This window comes from Phaseolus vulgaris, chromosome 3 (assembly GCF_000499845.2).
Source record: "Phaseolus vulgaris cultivar G19833 chromosome 3, P. vulgaris v2.0, whole genome shotgun sequence".
NCBI lineage: Eukaryota > Viridiplantae > Streptophyta > Magnoliopsida > Fabales > Fabaceae > Phaseolus > Phaseolus vulgaris.
Window position 1 is genome coordinate 47,415,058 of NC_023757.2, and position 23,111 is coordinate 47,438,168.

At 32.6% G+C, this 23,111-nt stretch overlaps 1 protein-coding gene across 1 annotated transcript; it reads left to right on the forward strand.

The window, feature by feature from the left end:
• The first annotated feature begins 695 nt into the window (after window positions 1–695).
• Window positions 696–17,087, forward strand: LOC137808267 (probable cadmium/zinc-transporting ATPase HMA1, chloroplastic). Its single transcript, XM_068609296.1, is given in 14 exon segments — window positions 696–1,452; window positions 1,545–1,695; window positions 1,781–1,965; window positions 2,698–2,844; window positions 3,338–3,533; window positions 4,312–4,424; window positions 6,737–6,978; window positions 10,497–10,602; window positions 14,924–15,088; window positions 15,331–15,547; window positions 15,912–16,099; window positions 16,180–16,266; window positions 16,816–16,948; window positions 16,951–17,087. Coding segments are annotated over 14 exon segments (2,493 nt in total). The 5' UTR covers window positions 696–933; the 3' UTR covers window positions 16,995–17,087.
• Window positions 17,088–23,111: the final 6,024 nt, after the last annotated feature.

Consider the following 23,111-nt stretch of genomic DNA (forward strand, 5'->3'; position numbering starts at 1 on the left):
CCCCGAGTCTTTTTTTATTCATGTCAAACAAAGTAAAGTTATGCTCTGACATCGGAAAATAGTTTACCCCGTTCATTCATGAATTATAATGTCATGTCCATTAAGTCTTTTGGTTTTAGCCTAAATATTTAGAAAGCTTAAATTCGAATTCAGGATTCAGAGTGTATTTTCCGATTTAGAAAATATCTTTTAAATTTTAGAATTCAAAATACAATTTGTTATTATGAATTTTAGAGTTAAAAAATCTACTGATTATACAATTTACAAATAAAAAAAAATCCAACACTTTTTGGTTAAGAGTGATTTTGGATTTGGAAAGATTTATAAAGGTGCATAATGAAGTGAATATGGAGGTGGAGGAAGAAATTGCTTACCATTGAAATAAAGTATTATTTGAATTTGAGTTGGTTAGCCCACGCACAAATTTATCAATGAATGAAAATTGCTTTTAAGGATAAAATATTTTTGGTTTTTCATGATTTGGTATTTGGTTAGAATTTATTTCAGTGATTAGTAATTTTTTTTTTAAATGACGATATTTCTGTTCAAATCAAAATAAAATATAAAATTGATGATGAAATTTGTCACATTAAAAAAAGTAAGAGGATCAAAATTATAATTTAACTAAATGTAAAGGATGAATAAAACACATATTGTCTTTTTCTTTAACATAGAAGAAGAATATGAATTAGATTAACTAATAAAAAAACTAGTGAATCTGTTTAGCAATTAAGAGGACCCTACTGAGTGTACCCAAACTCTGGGAATGAGCACATTATGTGGTGGGGATGGCATAACGACGAACTGAATGATTCATTTTAATTTCTCTCTAAAGTGAGGCTGAGTGAAGAAGGAGAATCATTAACCTCTACGAAACAAAGCCATAGACTGTTATGATGGTCGGAAGCTTCTCTTAGAATTTCCTATCTCAAGATGGAAACGCTTCCTTACACGATCCCTTCTACTAAATTACACTCCCTTCGTATTTACACCCGTGCTACACCGATTCCATTTTCCACCCTCCCTTTTCGCCCTCCTGGAATTTCAATCAAACCTTTGTATTCCCCCAAATTTCTCATTCTCCCTCCTCGCAGGTATCGCTGCGTCGCTGACTCCTCCAATAATCACCACCATCACGACCATCAAGGTCACCACCACCATCACGACCATCAAGACCATCAAGGTCACCACCACCACCACCACCATCACCATCATCACCACTCGCACGGCATCGATGGTGCTAATCTCACTGGGCCCCAAAAGGCGGTTATCGCGTTCGCCAAAGCCACCAGATGGATGGACTTGGCAGATATCCTTAGAGAGCACTTGCATCTCTGCTGTTTCTCCACCGTTTTATTTGTGGCTGCTGCCATTTGCCCTCATACCTTACCCAAGCCACTCGTCAGGCCTTTTCAAAACTCTCTCATTTTCATCGCATTCCCTTTGGTTGGGGTACGAAACAATCTCCCCCCTCGCCCCCCTCCTTTCTCATTTTCGCTCTATTCGTAGACTGTTTTTACACTCTGCATGTGTGTTCGTATCAGGTTTCTGCATCACTTGATGCTCTTATTGAGATCAGTAGTGGAAAGGTGAACATCCATGTGTTAATGGCAATGGCTGCCTTTGCATCAATATTTATGGGAAACTCTTTGGAAGGAGGCTTGCTTCTTGCCATGTTTAATCTGGCGCATATAGGTGAGCTAAATTTTGTTTCACAAACCGAGGTTCAAGTTTCATGTTCTGCAAGAAGTTTGATTAGCTTGTGTGATGGATCCTGCAGCCGAAGAGCATTTCACCAGCCGATCGATGGTTGATGTCAGAGAGTTGAAAGAAAATAATCCAGATTTTGCCCTTGTTCTGGATACCAAGGATGATAAACTCCCCAATACATTTGACTTGGCATACAAGAGGATTCCCGTGCATGATGTAACTGTAGGATCATATATTCTGGTTGGAGCCGGCGAGGTAATTTTTTTAAAAATTTGTTGCCTCGTCATAATTTTGAAGTTTGAATGGGTTCAGTGTAACTTTGATTTTCTTCAGATTTTAGAAGAAGGTTAAACAGTGACTGATGTCTTGTGATTGATTTTTATGTTTTCAACTGGATAACCAGTTTTTACTGTAATCGTTAACTGATGTTCATAGTAATTCTGGTGATTTGGATATAGTTAACCTTTGCATTATGGTTTGTTACCTTGCTGCATAATGAATTAATATTTATGGCAATTAAATCATGATTCCAATTCTTTTTATTGCCCTTAAAATAATTACTAATAGTATGAGAAATATTTATACGACCAAACTTATTTTGCAGCTTAGTTTGATCCAGAGTACACCCAACTCTTCTGTAACAAAGTATGTCACCGGGTGATGAAAATGTTACGGATCAAATATTTGAATTCCCTTACAATATTACTTTGTATTAAAAGATTCAAAATGCCTCTTTATCTTTCGTCTTTTAAAGAGCATTCCTGGTCCTCATTTTCTATATCACCTTTTAATAAATGATGATTTTTCATGTTTCCCCTCCCCTCCCCCTGAAAGAGCAAAATGAAAAATAATTAGTTTCAGACAAACCTTACGTATCTTCTAATAAACAACACAAACTCATACAAACTCATACATGCACGATTTGGAATTTCAAGTTTTATACAGCAGATTATTGTTGAAGTATAATGGGGATGGTGTTGTGATTAGTCGGTACCAGTGGATTGTGAAGTATTCCAAGGCAATGCCACAATTACCATCGAGCACTTGACAGGGGAAGTGAAACCTTTGGAAGCCAAAGTTGGAGATAGAATTCCTGGCGGTGCAAGGAACTTAGATGGGAGGATAATTGTGAAGGTATGTTGAACTGTACATCAATCTCTAGGGATTTCAGCAATATTTGTATATTCTTCAAAATTTCAAAGTCTTGTGTTTATACTTACAATGGAAAAGGTGGTAATAATATTGGTAGTCTTGGAAAAAAATCCATGTCCCGTATTGGCTATAGATAAAGCAAATAAAGTGTATATGTGGGGGATAACCTGCATCTTTGTTGGTTTTGTGGGGATGATTTAGGGCCAAATCTACATTCTGAAAGTAATTAATTGCAAGTATTACATGTCATTAACCATACCTAGTTTTGAGAATATATTTTCATTGATGAAGATTGAAAATTAGGGAGTCATGCTCACAGATATGTATGGACAAGTTACTAGAGATTGTGGTACTAGTGTTTCTGTAATAGTTTGTCATGTTCAACACTTAAACTTATTTCTAAGTGGGTTTGGGTCTTGTTTAAAGTGTTTTTTTTTTCTTGGAAACTAATATATACAAAATTAATTGATTGCAGGTAACAAAAACCTGGAAGGAATCAACTCTCAGCAAAATTGTTCAGTTGACTGAAGAAGCACAGTCAAATAAACCTAAACTTCAAAGGTGGCTGGATGAATTTGGTGAACGATATAGCCAAGTTGTTGTGGTGCTATCCATTGCAATTGCTGTTATTGGACCACTTCTATTTAAGTGGCCGTTCATTAGTACATCTGGTAATTTTTGAATATTTTTACTCTAGTAGTACTGTAGTAATTATGTTTTTATCCTGTTATCATTTTTGTTTTTTTGTGTGGGTCAGATATGCCATTCACTCCTTTCCTTTAATAATCATAGCATAGAAACTCGGAATTAAAGTAGTAATGATCAAGCAAGCTACTTAAAATTACAGGCAAAGGTAGCCCTTGCTTACTAAAATCACAAAGGAAGAGCAGGAAAAAAAAATTACTATAGAGATTCTGCAAATGCACAAAATACCTCACTGCTTCCCAAAACCCTCACCATTTTTCAATTCATACACCTTCTCACTCTTCTTCCTCAGATTTATCCCACCTTAGTTAATGCCTTAATTACTCCCCTTATTCCTTCCAATTGATATTGTGCTTGCTATTTAGGTTGTTGACAACCTCTTTTGTCTCATTCTCTATTGTGAGGATAGGCACTCCAATTACCTTTCCGACTTTGTTCCTCATTTCATACACATGCAATCCTCCCTTCAACTTCAGAACCAGCTTTATTATGGGCATAACCTTTGTTTCTTTGTCTTTGATGGATTTGGGCAAGGCATGTATCGTGGTTTAACAAGTGGTACTAAAGTCTCCTATTTATTAATGTTATGCTACAGTAATTATAACCAATTTATAAAGTTCTCAATTCCCATGATTTCTGCAATCCTTTTGTTTAAAGGGTCTAGTATCCTAAAAGTATGTTGTTGCATATCTATATATGATGTAACTTCCACATTTCATCTTATTTAGTGTCTGATTGATGTAGCTTGCAGAGGTTCAATTTACAGAGCGTTAGGGCTTATGGTGGCAGCATCACCTTGTGCCTTGGCTGTGGCCCCATTGGCGTATGCTATAGCAATCAGTTCCTGTGCCAAAAAGGTACCAATTATCAACTCGATTATATAATTAATGTAAAAATATATCTAAAAATTTAACATCATATATGAAATTAGAGGTGTAAGCATGTCTTGATCCACCTGTGAATCCAATCAACTCAATCGAATTCAGTTTACATTTCAGTGGGTTGGGTTGGGTCATTGGTTGATCCAATAAAATTATAATTGGGGTATGTGTTGGGTTAATGAGTTTGAAACCCAATTAACTCAACTTAACTCAATATACATATAAGAAGAGTGCTAGGAATTCATTCCTTCTCGAACTCACTTTTAATGATTACAATTTATTGAAAGCTACTCAGAAGTGAAAATCATTGAATTGGACGTGGGTCTCAATTTTTTTGTAATTTCCAATAAATTTTAATCAATGAAAGATAGTGAGTCCAAAAGAAGAGTGTGTTTCTAGTATTTGTGTACTTACAATATTAATAATATTTTAATTCTATTAGTATGTTATGTTTTCATAACCCCAATCTACACACTTATTGACCAGTTTTGTCAAGTTGTCCAAAATTTGAAGTATCAAACTGTCCATATTCATCTTTATTATGTAAATCAAGTAATTGTTAAGGTTATTTGGGACAAGTATTACGCCATTTGCTACATGTATTTTGAATATATTTTGCTTGTGATAGTATTGGATTTGGAGAGTTAGACTTGTATTTTAATTTAGAATGTGCAATGTTTTGATTTTGAATAAGTTTAACTAATTAGACTTTTTTTATTTTAGAATATATTGTTATTATTATTATTATTATTATTTTAATAAGTCGATCTATTTACCCAACTCAAACCGCTTGACTAAGTTTAAGTTGCTTAACAAAAAACAGAAATCAAAAGACCCAACCCAACCCAACTATGTTTCATTGGATTTAGTCTTGTATTAGACCAAACTCAATTCAAGTCAGGCCACTTGCACCCTTTATGAAATTGCTCTTCAATTGTGAAGTATTTGCACTGCCATTATGATTTCATGTTTTTCATTTTTGTATTCACCAATATATTTTGAAGATTTATAATCCTGCAGTTTTTTGACAATCTTATACTCAATATTTATAATTTCCTAAATTAGTGGGATCCTTGAGTTTGTGCCCTAAGCCAAAAATCAAAGATGTTATTAGGAGTTAGTCCATTGGTGGGTTACCTGTATTGCCCATTCCATGCACATAGCCTTGAGCGTGATATGTGTTGGAAAGAACTTTAATTGTAGTTACCCCCAACTTGCCATAATTGTTGTCTTAGTGGGGTGTATTGAAACCTACATCACCTACAGATAAACATATAATGCTTTGACATTTCATAAGCAGGAGAGGATATTGGTTAAATCGGTGTATCGAAGGAAATGTTGAGGTAGAGGAAAATATGGTGATGGATTTTGAGGAAACTGAAAAGATTTGGAATGAAAAGGGAAAATATATGTCACGACTGATGGATATTTTTTTTTGGTTTGTAAATAAAAAATTGTATACCCCTTTTGGCCATGTGGATACCCCATGAAGACACAAATAGATGCACAAGGGTGTTGACGTGACATATGTGTTGGAAACTCATCTTAATTGTGGTCACCCTTGACTTGCTTTAGTTGTAGACTCTTTGGACACTTCTACTGTGCTAAGTTTGAGGTTGCTGTTTACTTCCACATTAACAAAAAATATGATATGGCCATTGTAATCCTTGTAAAGCTTAAGCAATCCTTATCGTACATGTCAATTTTATGGGGTCGAGTTATATCCTAAGCCAAATTTTAAGACCTTGTGACTACTGTTGTGAAATCCTAATCATCTAGACTGATATTAGCATCGAAATTTCTATTTACCCATTTTGAGAAAGATGAAAGAGCTTTCATTAATTGTCATGCAAAGAACTAGCTTCTAAACCTTTGTATGTCAATTATTGTACATGGAGCAGAGTGTTTTTGTTTCTAGTGCTAATCTCCACAGCCACATTATTCTAAGTAATCATGTAAGCACATATATGAACTTAAAACTTGATCCGACTTGTGAATTGTGATTGAAGAAAAACTAAGCCACAAACAAATTTGATTTGTTCTATAATAAGGGAAAAAGTATTGTCTTTAAGATCATGAAACTAACTTTTACTTCTTGACTAAAGACTCTCGATTAGGTCTGTCAATAATAAGGTGTATTGAATGGAATAATTTCATTACACAATTTAAGTCCTTTAGATGGTATATTTGTTGGTTTGAGTGAAGTAGAAAGTTTATAAAATTATTCCAAAATTTTAAGGATGGGATACTTTTTTTATGGTGGGTGTGACAGTTACCTCAATTTGCAGGGGATATTACTCAAAGGTGGGCATGTTCTCGATGCTCTAGCTTCTTGTCGTACTATTGCATTTGACAAAACAGGGACATTGACAACTGGTGGACTTGTATTCAAGGCAATTGAGCCCATTTACGGTCACCATGTTAGAAACAATGTATCAAAATTTTCTTCCTGTTGCATTCCCACTTGTGAAAAAGAAGCTCTTGCGGTTGCTGCAGCTATGGAAAAGGGTACTACACACCCTATTGGAAGGTAACACTTTGAATGTACTTTATTTTTTTATTTAAATTATAAACTCTCCTTTTACTAGCTTCAATTGTGGTTCTTGTGAGTTCTCTAAGAATTGAATTTTATTTGGCTAATGAAAATAGGAGATTTGGAATATATTATGAAACATAAACTAATGGGTTTATGGCCCAAATACCACTATAGTACACTAACACCCCTCTCAAGCTAGAGCATGTAGATTATATGCCTCAAGCTTGTTACACAAACATAATTCAGGAAATATTAGCTTGTTGTTCAATAGAACTAGTGTACATTACAAGAAAAAAGAACCTTTTTTCTCTAATAAATGACAATCTACCTCAATATGTTTGCTCCTCATGAAAAATCGGATTATGATAGAAAATTTCTATCAAATTCAGTATATTATGCAGTAAAAGGCAATAGAAAAAGAAAAGGACTAAACTACCAACCAAAGAAACCCTTTGAGCTCCAATTACAATTAAAATAAAACCCTTTCTCCAATATTCCTTTATTTTCCTATATAATAGATTCCACTATCTTTTCTCTCCTGTAGCTAACTCCTCCTTCCCATCTAATGTGAGAATGAAGATCCTGGGTATTTGGGTCATTGGATATACTCCTTAAAGGTTTCTCCATATTACTGCTTGAGATCCGTAGTACTTGGATTACAATCAGATTGGATTACAAAGGGCAATATTATTATCACAAAACTTCATTTGAGGGACCTCTACAAATTTTAATTCAGGAATAAATTGCTTGATCCAAATAAGTTCATAGGTGACCAAGGCCATAGCCCGATAGTTAACATTAACACTAGATCTAGCTACAATCTCTTGCTTCTTTTCCAATATACAATATTACGTACTACATGAACACATTATGTTGGGGTAGATGATGAATATCTATTCTGATCAGCATCTGAGTGGTTGACAGGACATTTATTTTCATAAAATGAACCTTGACCAAGAGATCATTTGAATAGTTGTATGAGTAGTTGCGTCCTAATGATCTTAGAGAGATTGAAGAAATTCCACTGAAACAACACAAGAAGTATCTGGACTTGTTATAGTAGTATAACTTAGCCTACAAACTATCCTATGAATCTTCCCAAATTAGTGAACGGCTTCCCCTAACCAAAATGAAGTTTAATATTGGTTATGTGCAATAGTTTGTGGGTTTTAGTAGTAACACAAGTGTATTGACATCACATTGTGGAGCAAGAAGAAATGCCATTGTGACCGCCTTGCATATCACTGGTCTTGTGCCATAGATTGGGCATAAAATAGGTGGCAAGGTTTCAACTATTCGCAAAGGCAGAGTCCATCACGGATCAGGTGGGCATCTATGGTTTGCCCTTTTGATGAATCAAAATAACAAAAAAGGTCTATTTGGGTTTGTAGGTCTCCCTAAAGAGACAATTGGGCTTTGTGGGTCTCCACTGTCGATCATGTTTGAATTGATAAACACTTAAAATCTCACATGACCATTTAAAAATAATTCAGGAGTAAGTGTTTTCCAAGTGTTGGTTTTCTCCTGTTTATTTATTTTATTCTTTTGTTTTTTACTTGGGTTTCCTTAGTTTAATTGGCCCAACACTGGTGAAAATTATTAAGTGGTTTTGGATTACCACCTGTCTATGGTCCCAATCAATGTTTATATAGCACATTCAAAATTCTCAATTTATGAGAAATAATTAATAACACTTGATTATGTACTAATACTATACAAAGAATTGTAGGACTACGGTGATCCAGGACCACTTAAGTAAATTTTCAACTCTAGTCTTTCTTTCCATGCCCGCCCAACCTTTTAGCAATCAATATGGCTTAAATTTCTTCCCTCCAAATCTTAATCATCACAAGTTCCTCACACTCAAAACAAAAGCTACTCCACTCCACCATTTTCAGCAACACCTCTAATTTCATAACAATTATTTCTTTAATTTTTTAGCCCTCTCATCTCAACCATTATGTGGCTTTTGGTATTTCCCCGCGATGCTATATGCTGTATGATAGTGGCTTTTGAGCTTTTAGAATATTAACAATGCTGTTTGTAGTCTGACATGCAAGAGAAATTCAAGGATCTTCAATACCCTCTTCCTTTGAGAAACAACACTTCAATATTGGACCAATTCAATTTTCAAAAGTATTGAAGTAAGCTCTTGGTCTAAAGTTGACGGAACAAATGTTTCTTCAACTTTTCAGAACAATTCTGATAACGTCTTGTTATGATAATATCACCAACATAAATTACTAGATAGAGATGTTATGTATATAAAAGATTGTAGGACTAGAATCAGAACAAGACATGCCAAATTTTTTAACATAGCTAAACTTTCAAACCAAGCATGAGGCAACCATAAAAAAATGAAATTTACAAACAATAGTAATTTCCCTTGAGCAACAAAGCTAGTTGGATACTTCGTGTAAATGTCCTTATGAAGTTCATTGTGAAGAAATGCATTCCTGATATCAAACTAAAAAACATAGGTCAATAATAGATTATAACCATGGGAAGAAGAGACATCAAAGGACATATTAGCTGTAGGAAAGAAAATATAATTATAGCCTTATTGTTGGCCATTAACTTGTGTGTATCTTTTAGCAACATGACACGCCTTAAGCTGATCAACAGGATTGACTTTAACAATGTAAATCCAAGGGCATGCAACAAGAGTTTTACGAAGAGGAAGGGGTACCAACCCTATGCGGCATTAGCACGAAGAATAGTCTTCTAGTTGACCATGGCCTAAAATCCATTTGGGATGTAAAAGAGCCTCTTTGAACTTTTAGTACTAGGGGACAAGAAGGAGAAAAAGCACAAGATGCCATAGTAGACAAGCTATGATGACTAATAAATTTTTAAATAGGATTAGGGTTATAAGTAGAACGAGTACTTTTTCTAATGATATGGAAATATCATCACTAGGAGATGGGTCGTCAATAAGAGTAGACGTTGGAGCAACAAGAAGTGAGAGTGGGAATAGCTTGGGGGGCTGTGTGATCTCTGCAGTGATAAACCTGTAAGGTTTGGGAGACTATAAAAGATGTTGTGTTGAGTGATATGAAAAGAAAGTGTTTTCAAGGGTAAGGTACAAGTAAAGGGTTGACATGGTTTGCTTGTACCTCTGTAGATTGACAAACGAGGTTTCTTGAATGGAATCATTAGCTTTGACTCTTGTTGAATCTAATATTTTGAGCAAAGAGGATTAGAAAGAAATCCTCTTCGCTACTTAAGAATGCATAATTTATGTAATGTAGGCTGAAGTTTACCTTTACTATAGGAAGTGAAAAAAAAGGAAAATATGAGTAAACTACTTATAACCTACAATAGCTAGGGATTCGAATATCTATTACTAACTCATTGAATGCTAATCCCTTCCAATGAGATTCTCCACAAAACAATTCAATTCTTTGAATGTTCAGTTATGCCATCTTAAATGTAACAATAAAAGCATGATATTAAACTGATTATCTCTTTTCAGTCCTTATGCATTTCTTTTTCTGTAAAATGAATTGCAGGGCTGTAGTTGACCATAGTGAAGGCAAAGACCTCCCATCTATTTCCGTTGAAAGTTTTGAATACTTTCCTGGTAGAGGCCTTACTGCTACTGTTAACAACATTGAGGTATGTTGTTATTGTATGTGTTGCTTAACCTGCTATCTATCTTGTTATTAAACTGCTACTTAAATATTCATTTTGCATGACATGAACATGTATTGTTTGTATCTCAAGCTCTTGTTGCATACATTTGTCATAGAGACCTCCATTTGTGTTTCATTATTTTGCATTGATTTGCCTTTATATATATTAGTGGAAACGTAGGTGTTGCTCGCCTGTACGTCTGCATTATGATCATGCTATCTTCTTTTATTTTATTGAGTTAAAAATTTAATGTTTATATTAATGTTTGTTTTATGTGTAACAGACAAAAAAAAATTGGAAAGGATTTAGATTGGGAGGAAGAGAAACATTCTGGTGTCCTTACATGAATGAAAAATGAAAAGTTAAAATAGTAAAAGACAGATGAAAGGTTGAAGAAAAGGCAGAGAAGTGAAGTCTTATAGTGTGTGGTTACGTTTAAAAAAGTTATCATCTAAGATTAGTTAAAAATGTGGACAACAATACTGAAGTCTTTATGGGATGAGAGGATGTTACTTTTAAGGCAGTTTTGTGGATGTGACAGTTTCTTAGAGCATCCAAAGATAAATATGTGTAATATTAGGGTAAACCAGGAAAATAAAATGTATTCTATACACTAAATGAAATATCCTATTTTATATATATATATATATATATATATATATATAATATTATGGATGCTAGGGCAAGTGCTCTGTTCTGTATATATTATAATGGGACCCATTTTAGATATTTCCAAATATCAACAGTTAGTCACAAACAAGTTAGTTATAGTAGAGTATGAATAGTTATAATTAGTTAGAACAATTGGTGACTAAGTACCCATTATCCGCGAACATGTTTTTTTTTTTTATAATTTATTTACATGTATACTGAACGGGTGGGGATGGATATTATGGTACCCGCACTATTGGGTCCCACTACCCATAAAATAATAGAAATACTCTTAGATTGAGGTAACTAAATTAATCTTTTCAATTAGAAATTTATTACTAAGATAGTTTTAACAAACTTGTTTTCTCTTTTAGGCTCTTTCAAAATTAAAGGTGGTCAGTGTGAAGTTATTGAAGAAGAAAATATCAATTGAAAATTTTCTAATTTTTATTTATTTGATGTAATTTACTTGTTAGTTTATTTTACTCATATTTTACTGAGAAATTTTTATTTAAATTTGTTTTATTGGAATTTAATAGACTAATTTGTATTTAAGTTTATGTTTTTGGACATATGTTTTATTTTTTGTTGCTAAAAAGTAGTACTTTTTGAATTTCTTTGAATGACCATAAATATCTGCAAGTATTTTTTAAACTCGTAGATAGTTGTCAAAGAGGGTACCCTGAGGTTCTTGGGAGTGCTTGAGTGGGTTGTCTACATGCAGAGCTGGTAGGGACTAGCTACTACCCGGTAGTTAGCTAGCTATTTAGAGAGGGTAGGACATAAGTTTAGCTTTGGAGGAGGAGCAGAAATAGGGATCACAATTGGATTCATCCATGATTATTACCTACAAAATTATGCACAATGGAGAGATGAATTAGTTGCTAAAACTAGTGCGGGTTTGGGTATTTAGTACACAGCTCACAATGTGCCCACATATTTAATTATTTGATATATAATAAATTTAAGTAAAAATATAGTGATTATAAATTAAGACAGTTGGAAAGTACATATATTAAAGAGTAAAGTAAATAGGGTAATTATGGTCTTCAAAACTTTTTTGCAGTCTCTACAAGTTCTTATATGTTCTTAAACAAGATTTGTAGTGTTAGCACTGTTGTTTGATAATTTAATATGACTCAAGGTGAAGTAAACTGCCAAATTTTAAATTTCCACCTTTCTATAGGATGCATTTACTTCATTATGTATGCACTTCATTATGTATGCACGTTGACAACATTGTTATTATAGGTATTCATCACCGTGGCTTCACTCCAATCAAGCATGATTTTGTTACCCCTTATAGATAAAAGATCTTAGGTTAACTCCAATGCTTCATGAAGTAGTATAATCCAATAATGGTAATGTGATTTCTTGAAGGAAGTATGCAATGGATATTTTAGATAAAACAAGCTTAATGAGCACTACATTGTTGGAACTTTTGCTTAGTTAGCACAATCCAAGAATGGTAATGTGATTTCTTGTAGGAAGTATGCAATGGATATTTTAGATAAAACAAGCTTAATGAGCACTTTTGTTTAGTTAGTGAGAGTCTATCTTCAACCCAAAGATATAGGAAAGATTGATTGAGAAACTGAATTATCTCACAAGTCTTCCTTTATGATACTTGGATGCAAATAATCCACATTCTGAAGTATATTAAGGGGGCTCCAAGGAAGATTTCTTATATGAAGGCCAAGGTTGTACTTATTATCCATAAGGTATATTCTAATGCAGATTAGGTAGGCTCTCCTACTAACAGGAGGCTTGCTTTCTATTATTGCATTTTTATTGGTGATAACATGGATGCAAACAATGGGTTTAGATATTAGCATATGATTTATCTAATAGGCACCCAATAAATCATGTAATTCATCCTTAAAAGCTATGGAGGGAGAATAAAAAACAAAGATGATCCACTAAACATCCCGTACTACTCAATGTGGGATGCAGACACCCCATATTATTGAAGTCCCTATCACAGCATCATTCCTAACAGTTGAGTATCAGTTACTAACACTAAACAACATTTCATTCGATGATATTTCACTGAATCCTTTACCATTTAAAACTCTCTCTTAGTAACATTGTTCGAAACATTGACAACTAGTTTTGATACCTAATAACTTAATAAGCACTTGAGAAACCCTGCCTGGGTACTTCCATGACCCCGTAAAGTTGCTATCCACTTAAGTTTGGGTTTGAAATCAAGGCATTTTCTTTTATATGCAGGTATGTGGACAATTAGTGTAGTATCCTATCTAAACACTTTTCATTGTCATCCCTGGGTAGAAAGAAGCATCGTTCTTATCAACTAAGAACTAATCATCTGCTCTTGTAAAAAGAGGGAACTCTCGGAGAGATCTTTCTCCTTTTGTTTATTTTCAAGAAGAAGTAAACTTATTATTTCTTTTGAGTTTCTTGAACAAGGTAAGCTAACTAACAATCAAGGATTTCAGCCTCGTTATTGGGAGGGAATCCAGCATTTCTAAGCCTTAGCACATGCTACATCAGTTTATGCAAAATGCAGGAAATTCTTGAGGATGGAGGGGCAAATGGGAAAGTCCTTTGAGAAAATATTTAATGCAGCTTGGGGCTAAATGGGTGGAGGAAACTCATTGCAATCTATGGAACCAGAAAATGGCTGTATAGAGTGTTCGAAAATAAAAAACCAGACCCATTGAGTCTTCTGTATGCTATATAGAACTAATTTCTGTAATTAAGAAACCCATGAGAAGGAGAATAAACCATTTTTTAAAGTCTTGTTGACCAATAAATATTGAAGTTGCATAGATTATTTGAACTGACCAGTTAGCATTAACTAGGGGGGAAATATAAAATGAGCGCAAGACGATAATTCCATATTTATTTGTTGAACCAACCAGTCTTCTCCATTTTATGTAAGATTTCGGCTAAAACCATACAAGAGTTGTAATATGCCTCTTTACGAGTGTCTAGTAACCATGTAAGCAGTATAATTGGTGATTTGACAGCAAAAACAATAATAAATTCCATATGGAATATTATTTCCAATTCCACAGGATCCAGTAGCTTAGGTAATGATTAAATTTTCGGTCCAATTTAGATAAGCTTTTTCATAAACAGTTATAGGAGAAGAAAATAAAGAAAAATGAAATGATTTTTGCCATATGCTAAAATTAGCTTGTATATCAAACTAATTTGTTGAAGTTTTTTTCGTTCGTTTTAATTTATCAAAAAGTTGATTTTAAATGCATGGAAGGTGTAATTTTAGCTTACGAGAGAAACTTATTTCACTTGTTTTTTTTTACTTGTAAGTTTTGTGGAGAAGCTTATTGAAACAAAATCTTAATGTTGGTTTATTAGAAATATATTAATTCATACTTAGAATTCTCATTCCTGTAGATAAAAAGATAGAACTTCCTTTAGCTTACATAATAAACTTTATAGCTGAACTACAAACATTTCTTTCCACCCAACATGGATAAAAGTAGAAAACGAGGAATTGATTATAGTTCCCATTTTATGAAAAAATGTAAATGTCTTGAGAAAAAATTGGTCCCTTGGACAACTAACATCGAAAAGTAAAATAATTGGAATATTTTTCTTCTCATATAGTTTATTTGTGAAATGACAAGTAAAATGACTCATTTTTTGTTTTGTTTTATTATAGTCAGGAAGGGAAAGTGCCAAACTATTAAAAGCATCACTTGGGTCTATAGATTTCATCACTTCTTTTTGTCAATCTGAAGATGAGTCAGAAAAGATCAAGGAAGCGGTTAATACATCTTCTTATGGAAGTGAATATGTTCATGCTGCCCTTTCAGTTAATCAGAAGGTGGTACAGTGTAATCTACTCATCTTTTTTTTTTTTCTGGGAAAGAAGGGATGATGCTTTAAGCTTTTTCATAGATCTGTCTAGCTGGAGAAGCTAACATCATACCCAAATCTTCGAACTTCTTTGGCCTGTTTACACCCCATCCATTAAGTAAAACGCATTGAGCCTTTCACATTTGATATGTTACCGTCTCACTCTCAGCAGTCTCCATCTGAACCTAACTTACTGATCTCTTGATGCAGGTAACATTGATTCATCTAGAGGATAGGCCTCGTCCTGGGGTTTTTAATGTTATTCAAGAATTGCAAGATGAAGCAAAGTTTCGTGTGATGATGTTAACCGGAGATCATGAGTCTAGTGCAAGGAGAGTTGCAAGTGCTGTGGGCATCAATGAGTTTCATTGCAACCTGAAGCCTGAAGATAAGCTGAGTCATGTGAAGGATACCTCAAGAGATATGGGTAAGTTCCTTGATAAACGTTTCTTTTTATGGATTGTCTTGTGAAATGCATACTTATGTTTATTAAATTTTTTTGGTACTTGCACACTAATGGTTCCTCACCGATAAGTTATTTTGGTCCCCGCTTGTAGCTTCAACTATGCAAGTAATTTGTGCAGAACTGAAGCTTAAAATATTACCTTTACATGCTTCACTTTCAAGTCTCGTTTTGTGGTACCTTTGTTGATAAGTTATGAGATTCATCATTTTTTTATGATGAGTATTTTCTTAACTAGGTTCCTAGATAATATTTTGACTATATTGCATGGATGTCTTTTCCACGTATGTTCTGTCCTATTAAGCCATTTTGTTTGTACCTCTGACAGGGGGAGGCCTAATTATGGTGGGTGAAGGCATCAATGATGCCCCAGCACTAGCTGCGGCAACTGTTGGGATAGTTCTTGCTCACCGTGCTAGTGCAACAGCCATAGCTGTTGCAGATATATTGTTGCTTAGAGAAAACATTTCTGCAGTGCCATTTTGTATTGCCAAGTCTCGCCAGACAACTTCACTGGTAGTTTAATAGCAGTAGTTACAATACATTATTTCGTCAGCTCTTGGATGCTGCTGACTTATATCTGAATGAACGTGCAGATTAAACAAAATGTTGCTTTGGCATTGACGTCCATAGTTATGGCTTCCCTTCCATCAGTTTTGGGATTTCTGCCATTGTGGTTAACGGTATGAAAATTCAATTTAAATTATCTTTCTGCTATTCTGCTGTAGAACGTTTGTATGCCTTTGGTGGCACTATGTCCTAAAGTTGCGAATGGCTTGAATAAGCATATTTTTGTCTGGTTGCGATAACAAATCTCTGAAATCACGATCATTTTAGTAAAGATTGTCACTGGCTGTGGCCTTACCAATATCACTTAGTTGAGGCTACTCCCCACCCTTGGCGTAAAAAAAGAGTAAATCGAATTTAATAGGTGCTACCTCTATAATTAAAGTATACTCGGCTTAACTTATTTGCTGTAGTGATTGTTTAGATTGTCGTTCCCGGCCAGGTAATGTATGTTGGTTGTCCATTGAGACGAGCATCTCAATTGTATCTTTTGATCTAAAATAGTTTTGGAGTTTCCAAACGGTAAGACAGACATTGCCTTAACTACTTTGAATTATTACATCTCTCAGAATTGGTACCTTAATTGCATGATTTTCTTCTGTTCAACTTGTTTTCCTTGGTTTCTCTATAATCATGCCTCTTATTTATCCTTTACATGCATGCAGGTTCTTTTACATGAAGGTGGAACCTTGCTTGTCTGTCTGAATTCCGTACGTGCTCTGAATGAGCCATCTTGGTCCTGGAAGCATGATATCTTACATTTGATTAGCCAGATTAAATCTAGTCTTCTGTCTCTCAAGCAGATATCACGGGCTCAAACAGTATCATAACGCCGAATTTGTAATGTTTGTAGAATATTGCACATTTTTAGTGTATTAAAAAAATGTCATAAAGGCATCTTTTCATCTCAGAAAATTGAACTATGCCTTCTGTTTGAGGTTGGTTTCGCTGTCTTTAGTCCTCTATTTCCCATTCAAATGGAATAAGAAAAAGGGAATTTAAGGGAAAAAAAAATGTGCATATACATTTCGCAGTCATAAAATAATATTTGACATGAAGAAATATCGACGAAAAAAGAGTTTACTACTAATCGACCTTTGAAATTACATCTAAGCATTTACTTTGCGATGAAAGGCTTTTCTTTCGTGACCTGGATAATCGCCTAAACAGTAAAATACTACGGTTTTTCTAACATGTGTGCAAGTAATTTTTTAATTAGAATTGTGTTGATGTAAAAATCCACAAGTCATTTTGATGCATTTCTTTCCATATTAATTAAGACATATTTAAGTTTTTATTGAAGTTGTTGATCGATTTCTTATCATATTTCATTGATTAACTTTCTTTACATTTATTCTTTTCTCTTTTTAGTTTGATGACAAATGTATTAAATAATTAAAGGCTGATCTAAGTAAATGGCAAGTTGTTTTATTCTAGGTATAAATGCATTCTTTGTCCCATGTAAGTAAATTATTTATTTTTCTCAAATTGATAATAACATTGAATCTATGGTATGACATGTACACTACATTTTGTGATGTGACAATGTCATATGAAATGATAGTCCATTGGAAGTATATATTAATCCAATGAGCTAATGATAATGGCAATTTGTGATGTTGCAACAATTTCATTTGTCCACTTTATGGCATGTTATGCCATTTCAAAATAATATCTCACAAAATGCAATATGTCAATTTAAAAATTAATAACGGACAAACTATTAGTTGTTGAATTAGATTTTGTTGATTTGAAAAGGGTAAAGACCTAATCATTAAAGTCACCATTGTGTAAGACTATCAGATTAAAAAGCAATAATCTCTTAGTAGTGAAGTATCTTGCACAATCCCTCACCAATTTTCCACAATTTGTTGTAGTGGCCTGAGAAGGAAAGAAAAACCGACAACGAAAACGTAAAAAGTGAAACGAAAGGGCTTGTTGGTTCATTTTGTTTACCTCCTTCTGCTAGAACTCCAATTTGTGCTTCGTATAAAATCACAAATTTAAATGTATTTCTCGATATAAGAAGAAGTTAAAGTGTAGATTTTCTCGATAGTTCTTTTAAGTCTCGTCTCCGTATAAAAAAAATTGTGTCGAAGTAAATGAATGCATCAAATACCAAATACATAAAAGCCAATTATTTTGAATCACCTAAGCAATTATAGTTTGAAAGTTTAGATATGACAGTGCTTTAAATCTATATGCCTCCAAAAAAAACTGGTATTGGCAATTACATGTATGTAAGTCTTTAATTGAAGGTTTCATAACACGGCAGAACCTTGCGTTACGTTACAGTTAATTTGACTGCTACCTCTGAAAGCAATTATAGCCCAAAATTTATGGTCGTTGACCATTCAGAGGTTGAAGCAGAGAGATCCACTGTTGGTTGTAGCTGCTTTTATACTACCCTGCTACTTCATCTCAAACTAATTAATTATACCTCAAATATTATGGTTGTTCACCACATCAATCTCAGATAAATTGCTTTCTTCTAAACTTCTACCTGCTGTTTTATTGTCTATTAGGGAAATAATATCATTTTATATCATTTTAAAAAATTAAAAAATAAATTATTGTTTAACTTTTATACTAAGTGGTGATAGCAATGTACAATGATTATATAATGTTTTAGGAGAAAATGCAATTTCATAGATGCATTTCGTATTGTTTTTATAATTGAAATTGAAGTTTTATTGAAAATTTACGGTGACATTTAATGTAACCATTATTTTACCTAAAAATGAAATAAAAAATATAACAAAACTGTACTGATTAATTTTTTTAAAATGTATAATATGTATTTGAATTAGTTCTTGTAGTCCTAACAATATTAATTTGAATTAACTATTTTAAACAGGTTGATCCACTTATAAATAATTTTTTATAAAGTTCATTGTTTTATAAAAAAATTCAAACAAACTTAAATAATAATTTTTTGTAATTATTAAATAGAATATAAGTATTAAGTCTTTGTCTATCAACACTAAAAAATATTAAAAAATAGAAGAAGAAAAAACTTCATTGTCTTTTTTCATTAATATTAAACAATATTGAAATCTTGACCGTATAAGTCTATCAAAGTTTCATCACTTTTAGTATTTATTTTATCCGCAATAAAAATTTAAAAACATTTTTAACTAACCACAATGATTTTTGAAGTGATATAAAAATTAAAAATAAAGTTGTAATGACAAGTTAAATAAATAATTTGGCTCTTCAAAACAATACAGGTAATTTTGAGTTAAAATAGTAGTTAAAGGTTATTAGAAAATGATAATTACTTATCATAAGAAAACTAAGATAAAAGTACATTAATGAACGGTTATAATTATAGTTATCGAGACACTCAACACTCAAAAATCATCTCAAAAATAGTTAGATAACAATAATTTTGATCGAGGTTCGCTTCTTCCAAATAAGTTTTTTTCTAATTAGTATAGAGTATATCTACGTCGGATTCAAGGTGATTGAATCCACTTTTTAATGTTCTCTCCTTTACAAATTAAATAAGGGAGGTTTAAATTTGAATTTTAAAATTAGATGAACGAAAACGTAAGACAAAGTACAAAATAGACCGTCTAATGAGACAATTGTCTAATAGGTAAGCATTAATGAGAATTTTTCGTTAAATTGAGAAAGGAAAAAATATTGTATGTTAAATATATTATTTCTCACTATGTATGCACTAACAATCTCTTTAATACACATTGATGCTTCATTTTACCAAAATTCCTACCTTAGTCTAAGAAGTCATGACTTCAGTGAACATTCGACTCAAGCTATGAGAGAGAAGATAGATGCATTAGAAAGAAACTCAACATGTGAGATTATTAACAAATGAAAAGACAAAAAGATTGTAGGATGCATATGGGTTTGTTGACTCGTATAAAACTATATTGGTTGCAAAGGTGCATAGTTAAACGTATGACATTGACTATGTGAGATTTTTTCTCATATGGCAAACATGAATACAATTCGAGTTGTTCTCGGTCTAGTAGCTCATTTTAGATGGGACTTACATCAACTAGATACGAATAATTTTTTCTTCATGAAGATTTAGAAGAAGAAGTGTACATGAATATTCTACCCAGATTTGAAGTTCATATTGCAAAGAATAAGGTTTGCCTCCTAATGAAGGAATTATATGGACTTAAACAATCCCCAAGAATATAGTTTGAGAGATTATCAAAAGCAATGGTTTCTTTAGGATATAAACAAAGCCAAGAAGATCATATTTTGTTCATAAAACACTCTAATAGCCTTAAACTTACATTATTGTTTATTAATATTGATGACATGATTATTGCATGAGATTATGAAACAGAGAAATGGAACTTAAAGGAAAATTAACAGCCCAAATTTAGATGAAAGACTTGGAAAAACTTATGTATTTTCTTAAAATAGAGATTGCTTATTAAAAAAAATGATTTTCAATTTCCAAAAAAAATATAATTTTGATATTCTCAAAGAAATAGGTAATCTGTGACGTAGACCCTAAAGAGTCTCTATTTAACGAAATCATGAAATTGGAAGTGAAGAGAGTTCTCCTATAGAAAAATCTCAATATCAAGTATTGGTAGTAAAACCCATTTATTTATCACATATGATACCAAACATGGTTTACTAGTTAGTTTATGCATGATCAGACTACTATTCTTCAATACTTGAAGTCAAGTCCAGGAAATGGACTACTATTATGTAGGTTCTATTATTGACGAAAAATTTACCTCTAGGTATTGTATGTTTATGGGAGAAAGTTTGGTCACCAAGTGAATAAAAAATAAGATAGAGTATCTTCAAGTGCATAAGCTGAATTTTGAGTCCTTGATTGGATGTGTGTGAAGAAATTTGGATAAAGATCATATTGGATGACCTTAAAATAAAAGTTAAATAGGGATTAAGTTTCATCTTTCTCATTCTCATGTATTTTGATTAGCATGTTAACATTAAATTCTTTGATTAAAATTGATGCCTGTATAAAATTCATTTATATCGATTTTTCGCATATAAAATTATTAAAAATGTTTACTAATTATCGATTTCTCGCATACTTATAAAAATAACTTAGAGTCACGCTCAAACGTTAATAGCAATTAACATTTCAAGTCTATTTTTTAGCACTCAAATATGTTTAAGTACTATTGTTTAGGTTAGAACCCTAAAAATACTTTTCAGTCATATTTAAGATTCTATACAAAATAACAATACCAATAATCAATTAAGAACAAAATATTATATCATATTTAAATATCATCTCAATACATAAGAGTTCGAACAGATTACTCTTGATCCCAAAGGTAGAATTAGCCACACATCTTCTAACACATTTTATTCTCCTAATTTGGGTTACAATTCACTCAACGATGTTCTCCTCTGAATCTGGTCCACTAGGGTTGAGCCTATAGCCCCCTATTTAACCTAATTTACTAGGGTTAGGTGACTTCATGGGTCGCGCTAATGGGCTTAATGATAAAAACATAAAATGATCCAATTTGTGTGACGCATTCTCGCTCAAGCGAGAAAGGTGTTGATTTCCAAAAATTTCACCGGAGTATTTTGCTCAAGCGAGAATGAGCTCGCTTGAGTGAGAAACTCCATTGCTAAGTTGGACTTTTTTCTCTTTTTGTGCTTTTCGGACCTTCCAACTTTCTTCTTTTAGCTTATCTTATTCTCTTTAGCCTATTCATCTGAATTTTTCCCTGAAAACCTGAAATTAACACCAAATTTGTGAATAAAATGCTCTTATTCAAATAAAAATAATAAAATATGTAAAACGTTATAAATTCATAAATTATGGATTATTTTATATTTAAATTAATAACTAGTACTCATAAGTTCCTATATTTTAATATGAAATATTACAGAAATTAGACACTTATTAGACATCCATATACAATTATATTGTAATAGTAAGTTAGCTACGTCCATTACTTATAAATCGATACAATATAATAGGACCAAACATATTGAAATTCATAGACAATTCATCAAAGATAATCTTCATAGAGGTTTAGTTAGCAAACATCTTCACCAAGGGACTTTTTCATAACAAATTTCAAAATCTTGTAGGCAAGTTGAAAATGATTGATAATTATTTATCAACTTGAAGGAATATGGTAAACAAAAGATTATTCAAATAAAAATATCCTGATATCTCTATGGTTAGAAGACAAAATATCCTTAAATTATACCTATTCATTTCAAATAATTTTATTTAATTGTTTAGAAGAATGTCATAGTTACACATACAAGAGTTGAAAATACAATTATTAAGAGAGTAATTAATAAAATAGTTTGTTCTCTCTTTCTCTTTTTAAATATAAGTATCTACGTTACATTCCTAATTTTTACCCATAGTAAAATAAAAGTAAAACAATCAATATATAATTTACATATGAACATATTCTATTATCTAATATTGCATCTCAAAATATATCCCTTTTCTTAGGGATTTTAATTTATACACAAAAGATTACGAACAAAACATTCAGAATAAAGACAGTTGTTCCTCTGGCTGCTCATTAAAGAGCTCTATCACTTACAACTTCATCAGCTCCAGTATAAATTAACACGATCATCACATATTAAATAAAACAAACACAAAACAAAGCAAAGGATAAGTTAACTATATATAAAAATTTCTATATAATTTCAATTTCAAAATAATAAACATAATTCATCAAATCTCATACAATTTCTCAAACCATCAAGTGTCTATTAAAATTCATAATTCATCTTTCACATGTCAGACTTCTACTAACTCACAACACATAGACACTTGACTATACTTCCGGAAGACTCGTGCATTAACTTAGACTCAGAGATATGCACATGTCATACTATATCACTTAAAATCCACACAATTATGTGCATAAATAATCTCAATATCATCTCTCTCCTAGTATGATAGGGTTAACTCATATAACAGGTCAAAGTAGTTATCTTTCAAACAACTTGCCCA